At 48.4% G+C, this 22,594-nt stretch overlaps 6 protein-coding genes across 6 annotated transcripts; 2 read left to right on the top strand and 4 right to left on the bottom strand.

Moving 5' to 3' along the window:
- Positions 1–133: 133 nt before the first annotated feature.
- Positions 134–1,746, bottom strand: AtWU_11387 (cytochrome P450; the record flags this gene model as incomplete). Its single annotated transcript, XM_035506487.1, has 3 exons — positions 134–462; positions 551–1,223; positions 1,285–1,746. The coding sequence occupies 3 exons, from the start codon at positions 1,744–1,746 to the stop codon at positions 134–136; spliced, it is 1,464 nt and encodes a 487-aa protein (XP_035362380.1).
- A 1,634-nt stretch (positions 1,747–3,380) lies between these two features.
- On the top strand, positions 3,381–4,577 carry AtWU_11388 (thioester reductase family protein; the record flags this gene model as incomplete). The annotated part of the gene is made up of 1 exon (XM_035506488.1): positions 3,381–4,577. The coding sequence occupies one exon, from the start codon at positions 3,381–3,383 to the stop codon at positions 4,575–4,577; it is 1,197 nt and encodes a 398-aa protein (XP_035362381.1).
- Positions 4,578–9,005: 4,428 nt separating this feature from the next.
- Positions 9,006–9,414, bottom strand: AtWU_11389 (uncharacterized protein; the record flags this gene model as incomplete). Its single annotated transcript, XM_035506489.1, has 3 exons — positions 9,006–9,036; positions 9,104–9,218; positions 9,300–9,414. 3 exons carry the CDS (start codon positions 9,412–9,414, stop codon positions 9,006–9,008), a joined length of 261 nt encoding a protein of 86 aa, XP_035362382.1.
- Positions 9,415–11,115: 1,701 nt separating this feature from the next.
- AtWU_11390 (lysophospholipase family protein) lies at positions 11,116–13,032 on the top strand (the record flags this gene model as incomplete). The annotated part of the gene is made up of 1 exon (XM_035506490.1): positions 11,116–13,032. One exon carries the CDS (start codon positions 11,116–11,118, stop codon positions 13,030–13,032), a length of 1,917 nt encoding a protein of 638 aa, XP_035362383.1.
- A 1,129-nt stretch (positions 13,033–14,161) lies between these two features.
- On the bottom strand, positions 14,162–14,849 carry AtWU_11391 (uncharacterized protein; the record flags this gene model as incomplete). Its single annotated transcript, XM_035506491.1, has 4 exons — positions 14,162–14,335; positions 14,385–14,470; positions 14,519–14,598; positions 14,674–14,849. The coding sequence occupies 4 exons, from the start codon at positions 14,847–14,849 to the stop codon at positions 14,162–14,164; spliced, it is 516 nt and encodes a 171-aa protein (XP_035362384.1).
- A 3,522-nt stretch (positions 14,850–18,371) lies between these two features.
- On the bottom strand, positions 18,372–19,133 carry AtWU_11392 (uncharacterized protein; the record flags this gene model as incomplete). Its single annotated transcript, XM_035506492.1, has 1 exon — positions 18,372–19,133. The coding sequence occupies one exon, from the start codon at positions 19,131–19,133 to the stop codon at positions 18,372–18,374; it is 762 nt and encodes a 253-aa protein (XP_035362385.1).
- Between the last annotated feature and the right edge of the window lie 3,461 nt (positions 19,134–22,594).

The following is a 22,594-nucleotide window of genomic DNA, read 5'->3' on the forward strand; positions in this document are numbered from 1 at the left end:
TGCCGCAATGGAGGGTTGAGCCCCATGTCTGGCCCTGGCTGGGCGCCCTCAACAGAGTCTAGGTGTTGAACTAGCCTGAATACCTGCTGGCTAATCAAAATTACGGCAAATTGCTCTGTTCGAAGCACTCTGGTTAGCAACGAGCTTCATCGGTATCCTCGCCAAGATGCTGATCTGCGTAGAGAGGGAACTCACGGCCAAGACACGCTCTGGGTCCACCATTGAAGGGAACGAAGTCCCACGCCGGTGGGTTGTATTCTTCCCATCTCTCCGGTCGGAATCTCTCGGCATCTGCGCCCCAGATATCAGGACGCCGGTGAAGGCACCAGACGGAATAGGCGACCATCTGCCCCTTGGGAATAAACACTGGGGATCGACCATCCGGTCCACCTCCCACGGGAATCGTCGTATCATGATGGGCAACTCGCGCATTCAGAGGAACGGGGGGGAAGAGACGAAGTGCTATTTCAAACGCTCAGCATATGTCGATGAAGTAGAGGTGACCTTGAATAGTTCGGAGAGAGATTAGAATAAATAATAAGTGGCTCACCTTCGTACAAAACACCGCGCAAATAAGGGAGACTCTGTATCTCCTTCAGGGTGATATTGCTCGCGTGCTGATCAACCGCATGGGTGACTTCACTTTTTAACTTACGCCATGCCCCAGAGTCTCGTGCGAGAAGATAGAAGATGGAGGTGAGCACGCTGGCAACGTCGTCTCGACTGGCTAGAAGGACATTCACCAATTGATCCCTCAGGAAATCCCGATCTTGTGTCTCGGCCGCTAGTGCGTGCAGAAAACAATATTCATCTCCTTTCTGTTCATGGCTACTCCCCAGGCTATTAATCTTGCTTCTGTATTCAATTGCCTTATCAACGTAGTACTCCACGAAATTGTGAACAACACGGGTGGAGTTTCTGAACTCGCTCGGGTTAATCAGCCAGTAGTAAGAAAGCGCGAGAGTTCGCCTGAAGAGGATATCTTGGGCGTAATCGAAGGCCGCAGCAAATCCTTCGTTTCCACGACCTGCAGTTTCCGCAATACCTGTCTGATTGGAGTCTGGCTTAACGAGGGAACTAATAGACTCCCCAAACAGATAGCCTGTGGCAGAATCTAGCGCCAGTCGGAAGGCAAGCGGCTGGATATCAAAGACTTGCCCATCGGGTGGCAGTGCTCGCATTAAGTTCTTAGAATGGGAGTCAAACCATTCAATTGAGGGTATCTAGTGACGCCAGTCGCGTTAGATAGGCCACATGAGATCAGTCTGTGAGTGCTCGACCTACTTGATTCTTTGTGAACTGGGGGCGTAGCAACCTCCTCGAGTGTTCCCAGGCTGACCCGTCAGATGTGAATATCCCTCTCCCAAGCAATGGCCGGTACTGTGGATAACGCCATTTAGATAGTCCGAAGCTGGAGAACTGTGAGGCTAAAACTGCTTGGATATTCTCTGGTTCGCAAGTAGCGACAACATCGTGACCCACAAAATTCAATTTCAGGGTGTTTCCATATTGCAAATGAACCTCATGCATAGTAGATCCGACTTGGCCTTCTTGAGCGGCAGTTTTCGCGCGCCAGACCGCTTTATGACCGAACAGCCCACTTGGATAGGAATATACGGGCTCGCAATTCCATTCCTTCGATAGCTTTCGAGACCTATAGCTTCTGCTAATAATCCGATAGAGCTGCAGTGCCACTAAGGCTGAGATGAATGTGGCCAATGACAGGGGGATTGCAGACCATAACATTTTCGATAAGTAGAAGTTATTCACAGAGAGTGTAAGGCGGAATATTGTATCTATTCTGGCAAAATGGCGATCAGCTACCCGTGGGGCCTTTTCCAGCCGGCTATATAAAAATTGGAAAGTCCTACAATAACTCCTCTGTCCTACCTTCAGAAAAGAAGATTGCGATAGATGATGTGATATCAACACATTCAACCTTTCCCAGTTTCCCCTTTTACGCATGTACATATTGGTTACATTCCAGCACCTGTAACCTTCCTATCCTTGCATCGATGGCGTCGGGTGCGGAACTTGGTTCAGATATCATATTCGTCGGGGTGGGTTACATAAGGAAGATCCACGAGTCATTGTTAACATTGGTCTGTCTATAGCTTGAATACATTAGTAAGAACTACTTACTCTCGGATCTATTTATCTTCGATTCTCGGGTGAATATGTAATACAATGCTTCACACCACCTCTAGCTATAGATAGACAGTATACATGTTCAGGATAGTGGCAGTGAGCCATCAAGTCCATATGGTCACAGAGAACGCCTTTCTAAGATTCTGGCTCCAAAAAATACGATTTTGGTATGCATCAGAAGGCCGTTTTTCCAGAATATAATGGTTTATATTTGCCTTGTGTCCCACTCAGGTTTTTATTGGAGAAAAGGTACGAGCACATGTGAGAAAGGTGCTTTGGTTTGTCTAAGCCTTCGGGAGTAAAACGCCATGGACGGAAAGAGATCCCTTGTCGCGAATCAAAAGTCATTACGTCCCTATATGTAACGTGGCCCAGACTACACAGTTTAGACCTAGAAATACTGAGAGCAAAATAACACATTGGCGATCCCAAAACAAGAGGCCATGTATACCCTACCTGGTGGCACGGCAGCCCATCCATATGCGTATGCATTCTTCCCTTTTACCTCCAGCAGGCTGCGGTGGCGTTTGCTAGGAATCTTGTGGGCAGGGTCTATTGAACTTTCATTCACCGCGGTAGTTAGCAGGGATAATTTCCGTCATGTGTGACAGTGTCTCGAAGCAAGATTGTGACTTAGGGTTGTATTGTAGCCAATAGTGATTATATGCCAACGTATCTACTAAATTGGTAATGTTATCAACCCCTGCATATTTATCCCTTTTGTGTGTTCTTGTGACGGTATTGAGACGTTACAAGTCGAGAGATGCACGCTGACTTCATGAAGAAGGATATGCTGGTTTGTAGCCGTAGCACAGCATATGCACAATCCCTATTGGTCTGTTGCAGTTGTCAGATATGGAATAAGGGGGAGTCTAAGCAATGCTTCTCAACACCCCCTCCATGAATATGCCGATCTGAAACAGGTCAGTCAGTTGTACTTGAACAACAAAATTTTGTGTTACCCAGGGTGTTGCAGTGTGGCACATTAAACTTTGCCTTTAAAAAAACCCCAGCCAGCCACGTAGACCTCCTGTCCGGAAATCTCTACACCCCCCTGATAATTCCAAAGGCGCAATAGTTGGTTTCTAACTGCCTGGGACCTGTTGCTAAGTACCAGCATCCAGTGCACACAGAGCATGTACCCCATTTCCTCCACTGGTTCGCCAAACTCCAAGGGTTACTAGATTTGCTTTCTGCCCAATACAAAATCGGCCAACAACTAGACCCTCAATATGGAAAGACCAATCGAATGGTTTCGCGACCAAGTCATTTTCCTGACTGGAGGTACAGGAAATCTAGGCGTATGTCTTCTCCACAAACTCGCTCTGCAGTTACCCACCAAAAAGATCTTCGTGCTTTGTCGTGGCTCCGTGCAACGTGCACTCGACAAGCTGGAGGCAGCATTGGCAGAGCAATTGGACGATGTTCTAGATACTCATCGTGTCCAATTTATGGTGGGAGACACCTCCAAACCTAGCCTTGGTTTAAGGCCTTCCGACCTACGAGAACTACAAGAGGAGGTGACCGTGGTAATCAATGCAGCGGCAGACATTTCGCTACAACAGCCGCTCCATCTCAGTATCCATCCAAACTGCATAGCTCATCTGCAGTTACTCAGCTTACTTCGAGAATTCAGTCATCTCAAGACGTTCCTCCACGTATCAACCACATCAGTAAACAGCTTTCTCCCTGATGGCATCATTGAGGAACGGTTATATCCACTTTCTGACGAGGATCCAGACCCAGAGAAAGTTTTGTCACAGATTCTCAGTACAGGACAATCAGCCTACACGGATAATTTTATCGCGCCTTATGCATTTTGCAAGCACCTGGCGGAGCGGCTGATTCTGAAGCAAGCCGATCTGCCTTTTAACAGACTCATTGTGCGACCGTCCCTTATCGGGCCCGCTATTCGCGACCCGTATCCATTTTATGGGAATGATGAAGGCATGCCCTTACAATCTGCAATCTACAACCTGGCAACGGACCCAGACTATGGGTTAGATGAGCTTGGAAAGGGAATCAACCTGGACGCCATCTTCGACGAGATTCCTGTCGATCTGGTTGCAAATACTTGTCTTGCTCATCTGGCTGCTGGTTCGGTAGGAATTGTTCAAGCTGCGGGTAGTCTCTATGTGGCAGCGACTACTGGTGAAATTACTGCCACCATGATCCAGGGCGCAGCACCGACAGGAATCGAGAAGGTCCGTCGCGGAGAGATTCGCCAGAGTCAAAATTTGGCACCAATGTTTTTTCAAGTGGCGCGGAAATATATGCGCAACTGGGATATTCGGTGTGATCGATCGGAGCATTTGAAGGAGGAGGCTGGTGTCTTGGGGCTTAGCCTTGATGGCCATGACCCGAAGGCGTTCATGAAGCATCGCTGGCAGAATGTGTCCAACTTGCTTTTCGGCCTTTCTGGAATTTAATCATCGGGAAGATAGAAGGATCCCTTCAGGAATAAGTACTAGTTGATAAATAGCAGGGTTCTGTCTGAAAGCTCTGCCATGTTGACAGTCAATTCATATGTTGCTGCCATAAAATCTTTCGCTCGCTGGGGGCTGCTAGTGGCGTGCGAAACAGATATACTTGCCTTGGCTGGTCTCTAAGTAGTAATGCAACGAGCGGACGAAGATTATCGATCTCGGCGCATCAAGCCATCTCCGCTGGAAGCATACAAGGCATAGGAATAATCGCGCCCATATGATCGACGTAACATCAGGCATGTCGAACAATTGACTTGCTTGTCGAGACCAGCCAACAGTCGCGGGCGGCCCCCGCTTGTAGATGTCTGACGGCTCTCAAACATACTTAAGTATTGGGTTTGATTCGGAGGGCGCAACGACGCTTGCTATCATTGGACCCAATCCCATACTAGTATTCACATTCTCTTTCACGGCTGAAAGTCTAATACAGGGGGGAGGTGGGAGTTGAGTCTGGCGCTCTCCAACGTCCTTGCCTACGATTTGGATCTGGTCTTGGGAGAGATTGTCATCGCTACCGCTGCCTCGCATCCTGTCTCTCGCGGGCCTTGAAAGTCTATGCGTACAACTTCAGAGCTTTACCGCGCGCTGCTTGAATACACATAAAAAGGGGGGCTTGTACGGTTTCTATACGTCCGGGACTCGGAGATTACTAAGTCGCCGACCACGCTCCGAGACAGTATTTCGCATGTCGAGCTATACAACAACTCGGAAGATAGAGTCAATATTCTTCGCGGGTAGTTCCTATAGCCTGCTACACGTACAGGCAAAGCGCATGATGACTTTGCAGCTGACTCACACCAAACCGACCGAGCATCCAAAGACGCGGTCCCGGCTCTGACAGCAGTCCTTAAACTATACAGTCTCAATTTTGGGGTGCCCCAATAGCTGTTGCCTTCCCTACTCCGTGTATATTTCTACATAACATTATATGAGGCTTCAATCTGTATCTACTGCTACATACGACAACTTACACTGGATGCACCCAGGTTTTGCACAGGAACGATTTGTCTTTCCATCTACATTATATATACCGTCAACACTCCAAAGGGTACCATTCAGCTTGTATGATATGTTAATATTCTCCACGCCTTGAAGATGCCATCTATCCTATAGGAAGAAGGTTGTAGGAAAATCGGCGTTCCAAGGCAGGGGCGGTGGCAGACGTTCTGCTAAGATGTCTGGCTGCGGTGGACGTCACAATATATGTTAATTTAATATGGACCCAATGCGGACAACCAAAAAACTCAACTACGTCCTGACGTTCTCCTTGGATACCTATAGCTGAATCAGGTACCCACAGCAGACTCACTCCCATATTAACTGAGGTCACCCACCTTCTTATCCAAACAGGGCCTTTCTTGTGACACTATACAGCGACACTATTGCATATAACATGGGCCTGGGTATGTCGAGTCGAAAGGCTTGCTCAGCGCAAGCCTGCGTTTATCGTGAGAGTGACTTCAATCTTCCACACATAAGCACCGGTGGGGTACAGTGTCCAAGGCGGGCCGTGACCCATACTAGACCGAGCCTTACCGAATACTCTTATACAGTTGATTGGATCAATTTATCCCTGCGCGCCCTGGGTAGGAGGTACAGGAACAAAATCAACAATAGCACAATCACTCAAGAACGAACTGTAGCCTGGATAGGAAACATAGTAGGAAATGAATGATTCTTGACAAGAAAGTCCGTGGCGAAAAGGCCGCGTGGGAAGCATGCTGCCGCGGGGCGTGCTCTCATACAGTATGCTCTTCACACAAGCCGGGCAGTTTGGGTACCGAGGTTCGTCGAGGTGTGTAGAATCGATCTATAGAGCAGTACTTAGTAGTCCATTGCCTATCTGGATTGCAATGTTGCGAAGCTCACCAATCTCGCTTTTGCTGTTCCTACTGTTCAATGCTCCCTCTCGCGACCTCTGATACTGTGTAGTAGGGTGGACCCATACATGTCGCGAAGCCCTACGATTCATTAGATATAGATGAGACAGACATAGGGGTTAATACGAATGTATTAAGTATATTTGATAAGACATATACTAATACGTAGTGTTGGATGCCGCCCATCCCCATCACCCCAAAAACATCCCATAGAAGACGACAAACCCCCGACAACAAACATCTTCCCCCTCACAATTGACGATCTTTCATTATTCGTAGTGGCCCACGATCTTAGTATTGATTTGATCAAAGCCTGGTAGGGCGGGTAGGGTCTCTAACACAGTTACATCTCCATCCCCGGCTCGTCACCTTCATGTGGAGCTTTGGGGGCAGGACGTTTTATGTAGAGGCAGTGGTGACTATTATCCTGATAGCTCCGGTTAGCTTCAATTTAGTGGCGTGTAACTGACTTCAAGTGAATTGGAGGGGGTGTATACTATAAGCGCCATCTCAAATAGAGAATATAAACACCGACGCTACCGATGGCTAATACCGCCACTCCGAGGGATGAAAGTCCTATGATTGTCTGTATTCCTTTCACTCCTTGAGCGAACGACATATTTGTGTGTGTGTGTGTGTGTGTGTGTGTGTGTGTGTGTGTGTGTGTGTGTGTGTGTGTTTGTGTGTGTGTTTGTGTGTGTGTTTGTGTGTTGGTTATGATTAACTATTCTATGATCGGCACTACTAACATCTTCCACCAAGTAAAGGTTGCTATTTATCCATGGAAGGAAGGTACCGCCAAGTATGGCATGGAAGGTGCGTTGTTGATCTACGCTGTGACAGTGTGTCCTTGTATGTTGGGGAAGTGAAAGAGGGCAGCAGTGTCCTGGCTGTTATAAGTTATTCAAAGTAAAATTAAACAGACCAAAGGCAAGAAGAAAGGGCGGACGACGAGAGAGTAAAATATACAAACGGAAAAGGGACTTCGTTTTGTCTTTGTGGGACTCAGAGGCTAGTCACTACTGGAGGGAGATTGCATTTCGTTTCGCCTCGATCGAACGTCCAAGTCGAGCGCGCGGCGAAAGAACAGCATATATTGCTTATTCCACCTCCCTTACAAATAATATTTCGTATGGCATGGAACTTTTTACCAAATTCAATGTAATCGAGATACACTAGTTGACTGTCAAAGATGGAATTGGGCTGGTGCAAATGCGAAGTATCCTTTCACTGTGATGAGCAAGTCCAAGGCAGTGTAAATGCTTGGAAACGTGGTGGCAGCCTGTCACGCTACTCGTCTTGTTCTGACTGAGTATTGCTCAAGACATCTAGCTGGTGTACGAACTAGATATCTGAGGGCCAAGGAAGATCGTAGCGAACTACGCTTTTGCACGACAGACATCAGTGCCGCTTTCAGTTGGATATTTTTCGACGGGGACACGGGATGTAGCCGGGAAACAGTTCCACTCACGACTGAGAATGTTCAAGGCCCGCTACCAGCTGGAACAAGCCCTCGCAGAGGTTGGTTTCCTTCGCATCATTCTGGTGGGAAGCAATTGGCCTCTTCTCCCCAAATATCACGGCGTAGATGGAGGTACTGCATCGGATACGTGGGTGACAGTATGACTCGTAGGAATAAAGACAGGCGGTCGACTTTCGGAGCCACCTCCGTCTGCAGTCGCCGTATCGTAGCGTACAATCTGCAAATTGATGAGAATTTGAAGGGCTATTCCCGCGGCGCAAGATGATTAAGACACGGATGGAGTAAAATCGGTTAAGATGAATCGATATGACTGGATATACGAATTGGCTTGAAGCAAAACATATTGCAGATAACGGAAATTGTGCATCATCTGGAGGAGTATCTTGCCCGCGTGCTGGTTGAACGTGGGGGTGACTTCCTCCTTTAGTTTCCACCACGCGCCAGGGTTGAGATGATAGGAAAGCTGAGCACTCTTACAACCAACTAGTCAAATAATTGTTTATCAACTCAACTCTCCATATATCTCCGTCATGTATCTAGTTAGCAGCCGTTTCGTGGATAAAACAATAGTTTTCTCCCAATTCCTTCGTCTTTCTCTAGCCATCGTCAATCCTTGTCCCATTTGAGGCGAGACCCCCATTAAAAGATAATCACAACAGATACTTTCATCACTATCTGACATGATAAAGCTAGATTACTGTCCTGTACCATCCTCGTCATAAACTGGACTTCAGCCTTGAGAAGGCTTCATCATCATCATGGGTGAGAACAAGAAGGAACCTTCGCTCATGGTTGATTCTTCACCATCTACTTTTGAAAAGACCAATCATATATTCATCTCATGAACAACTGTCCCCGCCGATGACTTCCTCGAGAGGATGTGCCTAACCTGCTACGACGGGAACATAAGTATGTAGACGTACAGTCTCTCGGTTTGCAACTCCGAGATTTATTAAAATTCATTATACTAAATATACTGTCAACCCATTTATTCTCTGTTCTACAACATTAGTTGGAGAACTTCTCGGGGACTTTCTTTCTATATTATCGCATATTAGCTTACAACCATCGCAAACTATACAATAGTCATGAGTATTCGAACTTACCCGGTAGCACTCTCGAACTGATTCCTCGCCGTATCGGTAATCTTCTCATTCGTGGAGCGCATCTTCTGAGGATCGATCTTGCCACCACCGAACTTCTGTTCGACCGAGTCGAGGCCTAACGAGGACGATATCAGCATTGCATTCCACCCGCGATAGCACAAACCAAAATATCATGCAGACGCGGATAAAAACTCACCCTTATCAAGGTAATCTTCCTGGCCCTGGTTTCCGCTTGAGCCCGAGGCCTGCGCGTCACCGCCAGACTTGTTGCCACCGCTGAGCTTCGAGGCCAGACCGGAGAGTTTGTCCATGATTATTGGGGTTATCGGTGTTCAATTGTTGCGAGTTTGAACTGTGGGAAATGCGTTGAATGTCTGTTTGTAAGGAACAGGAATGTTACTGCAAGGGATGGATGTTACATTTGTTTTATATTTTGGGGAGAGTGCTTAGTTATCGACTCTTTGGGAGCGGGGGGACAGTTGGTGATGTCATGGACGGGAGGTTTGTCTTTATTTACATCATATACGACCCCAATCCACCCTTTCCAACCCCTACGGACTAGCGCCTGGCGCTAGTCCCATAGTGGATTGTGGTTAACCCCCATCGGGTAAGACACTGGCACGTGACTGTTGAGCGAGGAACTTTCTCGTCACACGGTCGTATTGCTGGACCCTGACCTCTGACCTCCAATCCCTACCTACCTCTCTACTAGCATTCGCGGCAACATCAGTCAGAATCACCATAATTCAACACTGAATCGGGAGCCCTTGTTGTTCCAGATATAGAAGGCAGTAGGAACTATGAAGGCCTGAGGCCTGCATATTCTACTCCTCCGCCTGCCCGGTATGGGACCCCTGGAGTAGAATAGCAAGCTCTGATTGGTCAATAAATATACATATATATATAATATATTGAAGCCGTACGTCTACTGGTATGTAGGATCCTGCTAGGCAGGGTCAGCAGTTAGGGGTCGCTGGCGAGCGAGCGAGCGAGTGAGCAAGCAGGCGCTCAAATCGCTGAAGAACGACAAGAAACTAAAACAGGTGGTTTACCTATTCAGGTCAAGCGGTAACAGTGGTATACTTTAATGACAAGATGCGCATGTGCAGATCTTGTGAAGTGGTTAATCATTAGGCATGTTATGGATGTGCATAACTCTGCAGGATGGGGTTAGATGAATGACTCTCACGTGAATGACATCTTGGTGATGCCAGCAATCCCCTGCTTATGTCATCCAGGTCTGATGTCAGATCACGTGCTCACACCCTCAGCCCCATCTCGTATTCGTATCCCCTGCATTTGCCCTTTTTTGTGCTGCTTGTTTGCTTTTCTTTCTCTTTTTCTTTTTTGTCTGGCAGCTTGGTTCCCTGTCGTATGGTCTGTCACGTCGCACACCGGGACAACACGAGGAAAATTTCCTCGGAAATTGTGGCGGCACACAAACCATGCGGGTTTGTATCACCCAGCTTGCCACCTGCAGATAAACAGTAGTCCGATGTCATATCACCCCATTTCTGGGAGAAATTCTCATACCCCTGCGATCAAAGCAAACCAAGATTTCACTGCCCAACAATTCGATTCAGCCTGGTCGGCCCCCACGGATCCCGATTCCTCTGGCAGGATCAGTGGCGCAGGGGCAATCTTGCTGCCTAGGATGAAGTGGTTCCAGGGACAGCAAACCTCCTGGATGGGGCTGCTCCCTCTCCCTCGGGCCTATCAAGGGTTCCCCAGACCGAGGGATTGGCCCTAACATTCCTGCCGAACTCCGCGTTAGAGCCGCTGACTGTACAGAGTTCGCTGAGTTCGCAGAAACTCTGGTTCACATGGTGGATTCGCCAAGGCTGCCCAAAGCCTTCCGGACGATCCGCAAGATGTGGCTGTTCACTCAGGATCATATTATTATAAGGCATTCTGTGCGCTGAATCTCTTCGCAACTTTTTTTCCCTTCTCGTGCCGTCCATCCTCCACTCTCCCCCCAGTCCTTCCCTCCGAGATCGTCGTCCCTGTCGATCATGAAGCTGCCTCTCTTTGCTGCAGCCGCCGCTGGCCTCGCCAATGCTGCTTCCGTGCCTGTCGAAAGGGCCGAGGCTGAGGTTGCTTCCGTCGCCGCCGATTTAATTGTCCGCGCCCTCCCCAATGCCCCCGACGGATATACTCCCTCCAATGTCACCTGTCCCTCGACTCGGCCTAGCATTCGCGATGCCTCCGGCATTTCCACCAACGAGACCGAGTGGCTCAAGGTCCGTCGCAATGCAACTCTCACCCCGATGAAGGACCTCCTGAGCCGTCTGAACCTCACCGGCTTCGACACCACCTCCTACATCAACCAGCACTCCAGCAACATCTCCAACATCCCCAACATTGCAATTGCGGCCTCGGGTGGTGGATACCGTGCTCTCACCAACGGTGCCGGTGCGCTCAAGGCATTCGACAGCCGCTCCGACAATGCCACCAACTCCGGTCAGCTGGGTGGTCTGCTGCAGGCGGCAACTTATGTCTCTGGCCTGAGTGGAGGTAGCTGGCTGGTCGGATCCATGTTTGTCAACAACTTCTCCTCCATCGGTGAACTGCAGGCCAGCGAAAAGGTCTGGCGATTCGACAAGTCCCTGCTCGAGGGACCCAACTTCGACCACATTCAGATCGTCAGCACGGTGGAATACTGGAAGGACATCACCGAGGAAGTCGACGGAAAGGCCGACGCCGGTTTCAACACCTCCTTCACTGACTACTGGGGCCGTGCGCTGTCCTACCAGCTGGTGAACGCCTCCGACGACAAGGGCGGTCCCGACTACACCTGGTCCTCCATTGCCCTCATGGACGACTTCAAGAACGGCCAGTACCCCATGCCCATTGTCGTCGCCGATGGCCGCAACCCCGGCGAAGTCATCGTCGAGACCAATGCCACCGTCTACGAAGTGAACCCCTGGGAATTCGGCTCCTTCGACCCTAGCGTCTACGCCTTCGCCCCTCTGCAGTACCTGGGCTCTCGCTTCGAGAACGGCGCTATCCCCGACAACAGCACCTGCGTGCGCGGCTTCGACAACGCCGGGTTCATCATGGGCTCGTCTTCCACCCTGTTCAACCAATTCCTCCTCCAGATCAACAGCACCAGCATCCCAACCATCCTAAAGGACGCCTTCACCGACATCCTCGAAGACCTCGGTGAGCGCAACGACGACATCGCCGTATACTCCCCGAACCCCTTCTCCGGCTACCGCGACAGCAGCGAAGACTACGCCACAGCCAAGGACCTCGACGTGGTCGACGGCGGTGAAGACGGCGAGAACATCCCTCTGCACCCGCTGATCCAGCCGGAGCGTGCCGTGGACGTCATCTTCGCCATCGACTCCTCCGCCGACACAGACTACTACTGGCCCAACGGTACCTCCCTGGTGGCCACCTACGAGCGCAGTCTCGAACCCACCATCGCCAACGGCACCTCCTTCCCCGCCGTCCCGGACCAGAACACCTTCGTCAACTTGGGTCTGAACTCCCGCCCGACCTTCTTCGGCTGCGACCCCAAGAACATCTCCGGCACTGCTCCCTTGGTCATCTACCTGCCCAACAGCCCCTACACGTACGACTCCAACTTCTCCACCTTCAAGCTCACCTACAGCGACGAGGAACGTGACTCCGTCATCACCAACGGCTGGAACGTGGTCACCCGCGGTAACGGTACCGTCGACGACAACTTCTCGTCTTGCGTGGCGTGCGCTATCTTGCAGAGGTCCACCTACCGGACGAACACTTCCCTCCCGAATATCTGTACCACGTGCTTCAACGATTACTGCTGGAACGGAACCACGAATAGCACTACCCCGGGTGCTTATGAGCCTAGTGTGTTGATTGCTACCAGCGGCGCGATGAAGAGCGTGTTGGATTACTCGGTGCTTGCTGCGGCAGTGGGTGTGGCTGCGTTTATGCTGTAGATATGATATGATGTCTGCATAGGTGTTTGTACATGTTTGTTCTATCATTAGATGCACATAGTCATGTTTGCATTGATTGCATTTTTGGGTTAGATTGATGATGAAGATGCCGGATTAGATTGTGTTCATTAGCAATGATAAGACATTATCCTATTGCATGAATCAGTAGTACCGAGGCAGTAAGGTGTATGGCCTTGTTCTTCAGAGGTTCGCCGTGAAGAGCAGCGCCGACATGCAGATTCTTGTTTGGAATTGACCGGGCGGACTTGTGTGGCTGCTTCCATGTGATCTCACCTAAGCAAGTATCTGCAGCCAGGTATGATCCACGCCTGTTGTACCATTTTGCGTCGAACCCTTACCTCTGCCTGTTAAGGCTTATATTTCTTCCCTGCTCATTCTCACTTACCTCTCTCTTCACCCACTCCATCAATAGAAGATATGGTACCCCCTTATCGCAAGCAGCGGCGATGAAATACCATTAGATATTCCATTCTACCATAAAACTATGCACCATATTATGTCCTCATGTTATGCGAGGGCCTCCCAAATCCGTACACGTCTGTAATCATGTAGATGCGCGCACGCAGAGGGTCAGCCTGGCCCATTTCTGCAAGATTCAGGTGCAAGACCAGACCCTGAAGTATATTTTACTAGCATGCTCTCGCTTTATAAACCTACTATAAGATTAGTATATATTTGATAAAATCATTCACTATATGTATAAATCTGCGATCTGTACCTACGGATAGTATTACTAGTTATAACTTACTTATATCAGACCCGCAGGCAAATAATTGCGATATCACTGAATTCATACTGTAAATAGACTTGCTCTTCAAAACGGTGAAGCACCTGCATAGTTAGCATCTAACCAAGCCGGCTGGATCGAGTAAAAGGATATGAATTGAGGTGAAAAAAGTATGTTCTCGTGTTATGGGTTTCACTCTTTCCGTAGTCAACTATCCACAGAACATTCTTTCATGGGTAATAAAACAAATTCATTATCATACTGGAGCTAAAAAATACAAGAATCCCAAAACAAAAACGCGAACTAAGCCCTGTGGGCATCTCCTAGAAGAAGAGTTTTTTCAAGAGAGAAAAAAAAAAAAAAGAGAAGAAGTTTTGCCCTCTATGGGGACCCAGAAACAGTACCACCGGCACCACCACCACCACCGGCACCCGCACCCCCAGTCCCAGCACCAGCATCACCATCACCAGCACCACTACCATCACCACCATCACCACCCTCACCACCATCACCACCCTCACCACCACCACCACCAGCAGGCACCGGCTTAGGGCCCTAAACAAGCATCAGCCATAGTTCCTATGAGCATGAATTTAGTCATTACCCAGGGGAGGAACTTGGCATTGAACCACTCCTTGAAAGTTGCTGGGCGGGGCGGGGGGGGGGGCTGTCCGACGGCCTGGAATACCCCTATACTTAGTATATACTCATGACAAAAGCTGGTCTTGAGTATCATACCCCGCCGGACAAGCTCTAGAGCTTGCTCGAATTCATCAATATTTTGGGGCACATAGGCCCCGACACAGGACGTAGAAGCTCTATGAATTAGAGTAAACGGTGTCAGTCTCATTCTCATAATGATAATGTAGCAGAATGAGAAGCCTGATAGATACCTTTTCTGTACACAGAGTATAATGCAATATAAGATTGCAGCTAAAATGAAGAGGCCCCCAGTACAGCCAAAACCGGCACCCATGACCAGAAGTTGGCCATTTGTGGTATTTTGGGCGGGGATGGCGCCGGACGAAGGGAGGGTAAAATCGGGGGATCGAGGCAGGGGGGGCGACATTTTCTTGACGTATTATTGAGTATAAAAAGCTCTTAAAACGAAGTAAAAAAGCCCTTAAAAACGAAGTAAAATTCACTAAGTCTTGCTCTATGTACAGGAGTAAGTGTCGCGGCCAGTTTTCCTTCGACAAGTACACCAAAATTCAGTATATGGAAGGAAAGAACAGTGCTGGTTGTGACTCAGTTTATGCCTTCCACTGTAGCTAACAGTAGCCTCGTTACTACCTCGTTTACTAGTTTGATGAGTATAGTTTGCGGTGTAGGGCTAAGCGAGTCTGGGTCCCGATAGCGCGCCTGTTTTCTGACTGGCAACTTCCTCTTAAGTGCAACAAGAGAGTCGGGGCGCGCCAAACTTTCACTCGGAACAATTGATTTGCCCGACGCTAGGGACTATCGACGACACGTTGACGTTTTGCCATGTCAATCAGCGACCCAAGAGCTGCTTATGACGGTCATTTAATGCTGACGTCTTGAAGCAGTGGAAAGGGGATCCAAAACTTGATGCAACTGTCGACAGCATGAGCGAGTTGGGAAAACTATTGGTATCGATATCAAGGTGCATCTGATATCAGTGATGGACGTGTAAAAGCCGCGACTCGGGTGTGGAGAATAAGGTTTCGCTTAAGCGGGCCGCCTTTTTGTTCGCATTATAATCATTTTTGCAGTGACAACTGTCCCGATTTGGCTGGCCAGGAGCACGGGTCATGTTCTCGGAACATCGAAGTACAAGGTTGAACAACTCTCGCCTGTATGCTGTGGACAGAGACTCATAGACGATCAGTAGATGTAGTATGCAGATAAAGTAATGGGATCAGATACCAAGGGTGCATGGATTGCCTACCTGCGGCTAGTATTTTGTTGACGTCTGTACCGGTACTAGTAGTATATATAAAGTGGTGAGATACTGAGGGGGCAGTGGGTGCCAGGAAGCTTTTCGCTCCAGAAGACGAACGCAGGGAGTCCATTGAAGTCTGATCGTCATAGCAAGTCGAGATCGATGTGGGATGTAAAATCGTACACCACTATGTAAAAAAAGATTTTTACGGCCCGATAACAAAGGGTTCAACCAGCGGTGGAAGGCAACAGGAGGTAGGCACCTTCCACAAAATCCATGTCAGGCCTACCGTTCAAAGACCAAGACTCTCAGTTCAGCAGTATCAATTCAATTCAGTTCAACTCATTCAATTCAATTCATATTCTTATACCCGATCGAGCCGGCATAGTTAGATGCTAGCTATGCAGGTGCTTCACCGTTTGAAGCAAAGAATATGGCCCCGAACACCTTCAATGCCCTCAAACTCGCAATAAACACATAAACCAATGTAAACAACGCTTGCCACGACGTAGGAAGGTCGTTGCCGTAGCTAAACACAACTAAACAACAAAAGCAGATGTAGATGTAGATATAAATGAGTGTTGCAGCCGTAGCTGCCTGTGAGCCACCATCCTTCTCATTCTTTGTCCATTATCTTACTTCCAACATACCTGTTCCTTCTGCTTGTAACGTAACTCCCGGCCGCACCGGCCACCCACCCGCGCCGGCCACCCCTACCACACCGCCCTAGAATCATTGTACTACTCATTGCTAATTCACTGCCTTTGATAGAAAGAGTGGTTGCATGTAGGAACGTGTTGGGCGGTGTACTGGGTGGCCGGCGCGGGTGGGTGGCCGATGCGGCCGGGAGTTACGTTATAACCTTCCCTGCTGACTCAAACAGGACGTATATTGTTCCTTCTACCCAGCATCCTTAATGCCTATTCTTGAGACATTCACTGCAGCCAGGCAGCTGTCAGCTGATCCTTCGCCTCTTCTTCCTGCGTGGCCTCTGACTACCACCTCTTCTAAGAACCCAACCACCAACCATCTTCTTGAGATCTAGATAGATCAAAACCATATCTTTGGCCCTTCGTCTTGACACCTATTCCTATGGCCCTGAGGCCTACGTGTTCCTGGCTCAGATCAGACATTACCTGTTTAGGGTCAGGATCGAGTTTGACCTGGCTGAACTGCCCGAGCAAGCCTGTTTACAACATAAATTCGGCGACGTAGCGGATCGCCTGCGGGTCTGATATAAGTAAATTATAGTTACGTAGCCGTAGCCCCCAGATCCGTGCGTGCAGTAATCTTATTATATATCTGATTGCGCAGCCTTACAAAGCAGGAGCATGCTAGTAAAATATACTTCGGGGTCTAGGACCCCCCTGCCCGCAGCTGCAACAGTTACTCTCCTGTACCTTTATTTTGTAGAGAGAATGGGCTAGGCTGATTCTTTATATACATATCTGCATGACTACAGACATGTACGCCTTTGGCAGACCCTCATAAAGCACGAGGATCTTCTTCAAGGGGGCCTTTACCAGGCGTCTTATGGGCGCTGCCATAGCTCAAGCTCCTCAGAAACAGGTCGGTACTCGTCAAGCAAGCGACTTCCTCCTCGCCCGTTCTGATCTTCTCCGCTTCTTATTTCGACTTCCCCCGCTTGAAGCACTCTCGCCTCCATTCTAATTACCCCCTTCAATTATGCTGCTGTAGGTCAGATACCCAGCATAGGATGGCGGTGAAGACTCTCTCTTTGCCCTTATTGGTGCTGCTATTCTCGTCGGTGTGTCGAGGTTCAAGGAAGACACCACCTTCAACGGACAAATGGTCATCGTCATCCTCATCGTCACTGTAACCAGATCCCTCATGAGCATCGCCCAGTCGGAGGCGCTTGAACGAGACAGTCATAGAGCTACTGCCTGCCTGACTCTTCGAGCTTGGCGACAAACATAGGCATCTGAGAGTATCATATGCGGAAGAATAGCCACGCTATTCAGTCGCCGACTCCACGAGTCGGTAAGTATCCCGAACCGTTATACAGACAAACGCAATCTCAAGCCCAGCTATGGGATTGCATAGTGGCATCTTCCCAATTGAGTCGGTGCCTAGTAAGAATCAGTAGATCCGCGAACAACACCAGTTTAACCCACAGGCAGCCCAGGAGTTGAAACAGGTGAAGGGCATAGTCTGCTACCCTCGAATTTTCAGGAGGATGGGAAGAGAAAGGAAGACAAGGGGCGTCCACAATTAAAGATCCAGGGCGGGGTGTAAATAGATTGAATCAAATTGGAAGAAACATTTTCCATAACGCTTTTGTGCGAATGGAGGTACTGCTGAACTTCCCTGCTCATGTAGGGGTCGAAGGGAACGAGGTTACAGACTCTGAGGCGAAACGGGCGGCGGAATGCGGGACCAGGCCGGGACAACAGATAATCCGGCTTGCTTCCGCTGCCAAGAGGACTGTTCGCCGCAAGTTCCAGGATTGGTGGGCTAAACAGTGGAAGGTAGAATGTTCTTCGTAAAGCGATAGTGCTTCTCTTTACTTACAGGTGTTGAACCACGTCGTTGCTGCAACGAATAAGTTACTAAATCCATGATACCAAGATTGAATAAAGCAAGTTTTTGATTTGGTTTTAATAATGAACAAAGGTTTAGCAGTAGCGAAGTAGTCAGGCAGCTCGTTAGGTCGACTGAAGCTGCGAGCTAATGCGCCTGGGATTCCTCAATTCCTGAACCCGAAGAGAACCCGAAGACATAGGCATTTACCCAATGCTCCAAATAGTCCCTGGAGAAGTTGCGGTAGCCGCATAGAAAGACATCCACGATCATCGGGTCATTCTCATATCTCTCAACTTCCACAGGATACCCCCTTGCGTCTTCGCAGCATAAGCACATTGAAGTGCAATGGCTCTTATGGAGCGGATGCTTATCAGTTCTCGGCTTCTTGCAGCATCCGCATTTCCGTCCACAGCACCCCCCGGAGCGTGCGCATTCCTGGCGCAGAAAGTTGGAGAGATACCAATCCTTCTGTTGTTCATGTGCGTACAACATCCGCCCCAGAGGCCCGTCGGGAAGCGTATTTATATAGCGATAGGTCTCTCGTTCCAGGTTGCAGTTTGTTTCTCTGAGAGAGTGGAGTTCCTTTTTGTAGGTTTGCATCTCATCTACAGAAGTAGACGGGACTTTCGTTGATGGGTTCGCGTTGATTCCCTCGTACAACAGGTCATGCTTGGCTCGCAGGTAGACTTCGCGCTGTATTGAGAAGCGTAGCTCGAAGTACATTTGGATATATCTTTCAACGGGCTGCCAGAGATCCCTATATGAGAGAAGAGAAATTCCACATCTTGGAAGCTGTAGTAGACGGAATAACTGAGCTGTATCATGGTCACCTTCCTGCTGGTACTTACGTTCCGCAAGTCGGCTGTATGGCCTAAAAAAGTATCTGACCACCCTTGAAAGTGACATATTGGCTCGTTTGGGAGTGAAACTTGAAAGAATAAAGGTGAGAAGTGTAGGCAGGCTTTTATAAGGTCACACGATGACATATATTCTCATCATGACATGAAGATTGCGCGAGAAATGGAACATAATGAGGTATTGATGAGTCAAACAGAAGGGAGTTATTTCCTACGCTGAAAATAGAGAGCCAAACATACCCTCTCCTCTTTGCGTCCCATACCTGCTTGAAATGATCAAGTTTTAGAGTTAGTGCTTGAGAATCTGGACTTCAAGCTTCGTAACCTAGAACTATCTTCTCCATGCTGCCTAAGAATCCACTTAATCTGCCTCCTACCTCTTGAAAGAACCCTGCCCATACTACCACCGATCAAGAAACGATCATGAGGGATAGTGCTGTTGGGCTATGCCTTTGTAACGTACTGTAATTGCCAGAAGAGGATATTTGAGACAATCTGTTGCCCCTTAGAATGGCCGACTCATCTTTATATAGCAATACGTGGTATGCGTGGTATGCACGAGCAGCGAATAACAGATATTTTAACGGGTAGTAATTATGAAAAGACCACTAGCAAGACATAGGACCTAGAGAGGCAAAGCTGCGTAGGGGCGAGTAGGTTCAATACTTACATATGCCCATTAGTCCCATACTAAGTAATAGCTTGGAATTTCGACGAGCTAACCGCTAGGCTAGAGTACAAAAGCTATACTGTCGCGTCTATTCGGTCAGCCGACAGACAGATCTCCCAACATCATTTAGCCAGACCCTGATTTTCACTCTCTTACGTTTCCTTGGGTTCTTGTTTCGAGGTTTTCCTCCGCTTTCGCCGCAAAGACACAGCATGAACTTGTTCCGCAAAGCCTGCGGATAATGACGTATGAGAGTGCTCTGGCGGTACTATCATAAAGGCACCACCACAGAACTGACGGCGGCGCAAAAGTGGAATTCGCCGTACTGCTCCACCGCGGTCACTGCCTTTCTTCCTGCGATGAATGTTTGCAATCACTGCTTGATCTTTCAGTCAGTTCTGACTGTCTTGTCAATATAGCCACTTCACCAGCCAAAAGCATTCCCTTGGGCGAATTCCTCGTAGCAAAGCACTTCACCAGGTTGTCTGCGCTCGGTTTCGTGGGCTATAAATTCTCGGTCTTCCTCCTCCTTGATCTTACCTTCTCCAACTATGCAAATTGCAAATTACCAAGCATCTGCCCGAACCTGCTTGTCAGTACTTTTGCCTTCTTAATCAAACAAAAATAGAACATAGTTTCTTGGATCGCCTTAGGCTTTCGACAATTCTATAGCTCTCAATGAAAGTTCTTTGCGTTATCTGCCACAGCGTAGATATTATTTTGACACTGTGATGGCCAATACTACATGCCACAATACGCATTCCTGTACATAGCGTTTATGGAACCGGGAGTCAAACATAGTCATCAAGAGTTTGACAGAGCTTAATAAGTTATATATCGTCAAATAAAGGTCACATGATGGAAATAAATACCGATCGACAGCGTTATGCCTTAACGTATGACAAAAAGCTGCGGTACATGCTGCCGACACACGGTTAATTCAGCCCAGAAAGCGCCCAAGGACATGTTTAGCGTCGACATTGGGCTTTTACAGCTTGGTATAAAGGTACACTTTAGGTATGAACAGCGACTATATGTTCTACAATAATTGGTATGCCTTACAGAATAAGGCTAGATAAATGCTTCCAAATTAGTGTCATAGCTTCGGTTATGCCGGGTCGGTCCTTGGAATGGACACGGTTTGGAGGATTTGTTACACCTCTAAGGAAGTTGCGTCAGAAAAATTCGCTGATTTATTTCACTAATGGTATACTTAATATTACTAATTATGGAAATGGGGTTAAATTGCCCAAGTGGCCGGCAGTCAACAATAGTACAGACAGGCTGGGGATCTATATCTTGGCCGCTGGCTGTCTTGTACAGCAGGTGGTTTCCTGGTGCTGTGGTGTCGACAAATGGATGGCGTGGATATTCTTTTTACACATGAAACTCTAGGATGTCTTTTTGATGGGCTGCCTATGTGATGGGCTGCCTATGCCAATCGCCAATATTACGTTAAGCATCTGACATTCAAAAGCATTTTGAAAAGGTTTCAAATGGAGGCGAGCCTTACGCGAGCGGAGGGAGGGGCTCGGGTCTGTACAATGATTCGAAACACTTACCGCGTCGCGTCGATGAGGAGAAAAGGATTATATCTTTATAATATACAATCCAAGATAATAAGAATAGGCTTTTTGGGATCCCCTTGCGTGTGGTTCCATATATAAATGCGCACTTTTACAATAACATCACCAGCGCGAAAGGTGCAAATGGAAAGGCGTGCAATGAAACTGCCGAGGCAGGAAGCCCATACAAATTCTGGCGTTCCAAGTCGGTCAGAATTCCGGCAATACTATAGACACCTATATGGAAGTAGCATGGACAGCTTGCGTTGCCCCTTCCCAAAATGAAGCGTGGGGCACGCAGGATGTGGCTCGATTTTCAAATACATCGTGGTAGCCATATCCCCCAAAGACAATCTTGATGAAAGCGAAGACCTGCCTCCTACAGTCCTCAAATCATCGAATAAATGTTGTTTCTCCAAACCCCGCAAGGGGCTGTTGCCGTCGTTGGGTTCGCCGTGCTGGCGATTTTGTTCGGGGTGCTCTTGGATTCTTTTTGTACTTGGCTCTCCTGTCGTTCTCATTGGGGGTATGTTTAACACCCTTCTATCCTGTGGCTCTGCTGTCTATATAATCCTGGGGTGAGGCTGAGAAGATGCGTCAAATCTTAGGTTGCGTTCCCTAATGTGGGGAAATTCACCCCCCAGACCATCGAGGAGTTCGAGCAAGCGTTGCAGATGGTCAGAAAACCTCGTTAGAAACCCCTGCGGCTCTGCTGTCTATAAAATCCTGGGGTGAGGCTGAGAAGATGCGTTAAATCTTAGGTTGCGTTCCCCCAATGTGGGGAAATTCACCCCACGGACAATCGAGGAGTTCGAGGAGGCATTGCGGATGGTTGAATAACCTCGTTAGAAACCCAAATACATGAGGAATTCGCCATACTAATAATATGTGCCTCAGGGAAATAAGGGGTGAGCAGCCGTGAGGGCTTCATGGGTTTTATATGTTCATCCGTATGGTCGAACAATCTCGTTAGACACCCCATTACCAAAATACCGGAGGAGTATGCCGTACTAATACTACTGTCTGCCTCAGGAAAATAACGGGCCCCTCAGCTACAGAGCTATTGCACGGCATAGCGCAATATGCAGATCCACACTGAATAAAAGGTCGATGGAAAGAGGCATGTCGATTCATTCAGATAATGAAGCACTGAAGACGATAATGATGTCAACGACATGCTTGTATATCTTCGGCAAGGGAGGATGGTGTCTCCCTCGAATACATCTGTGGAGTACATGAGCTCAAGGAACTTATCTGCGTCTGAGAGTCTCTCTC

This window comes from Aspergillus tubingensis, assembly GCF_013340325.1.
Source record: "Aspergillus tubingensis WU-2223L DNA, scaffold_15, whole genome shotgun sequence".
Lineage (NCBI taxonomy): Eukaryota > Fungi > Ascomycota > Eurotiomycetes > Eurotiales > Aspergillaceae > Aspergillus > Aspergillus tubingensis.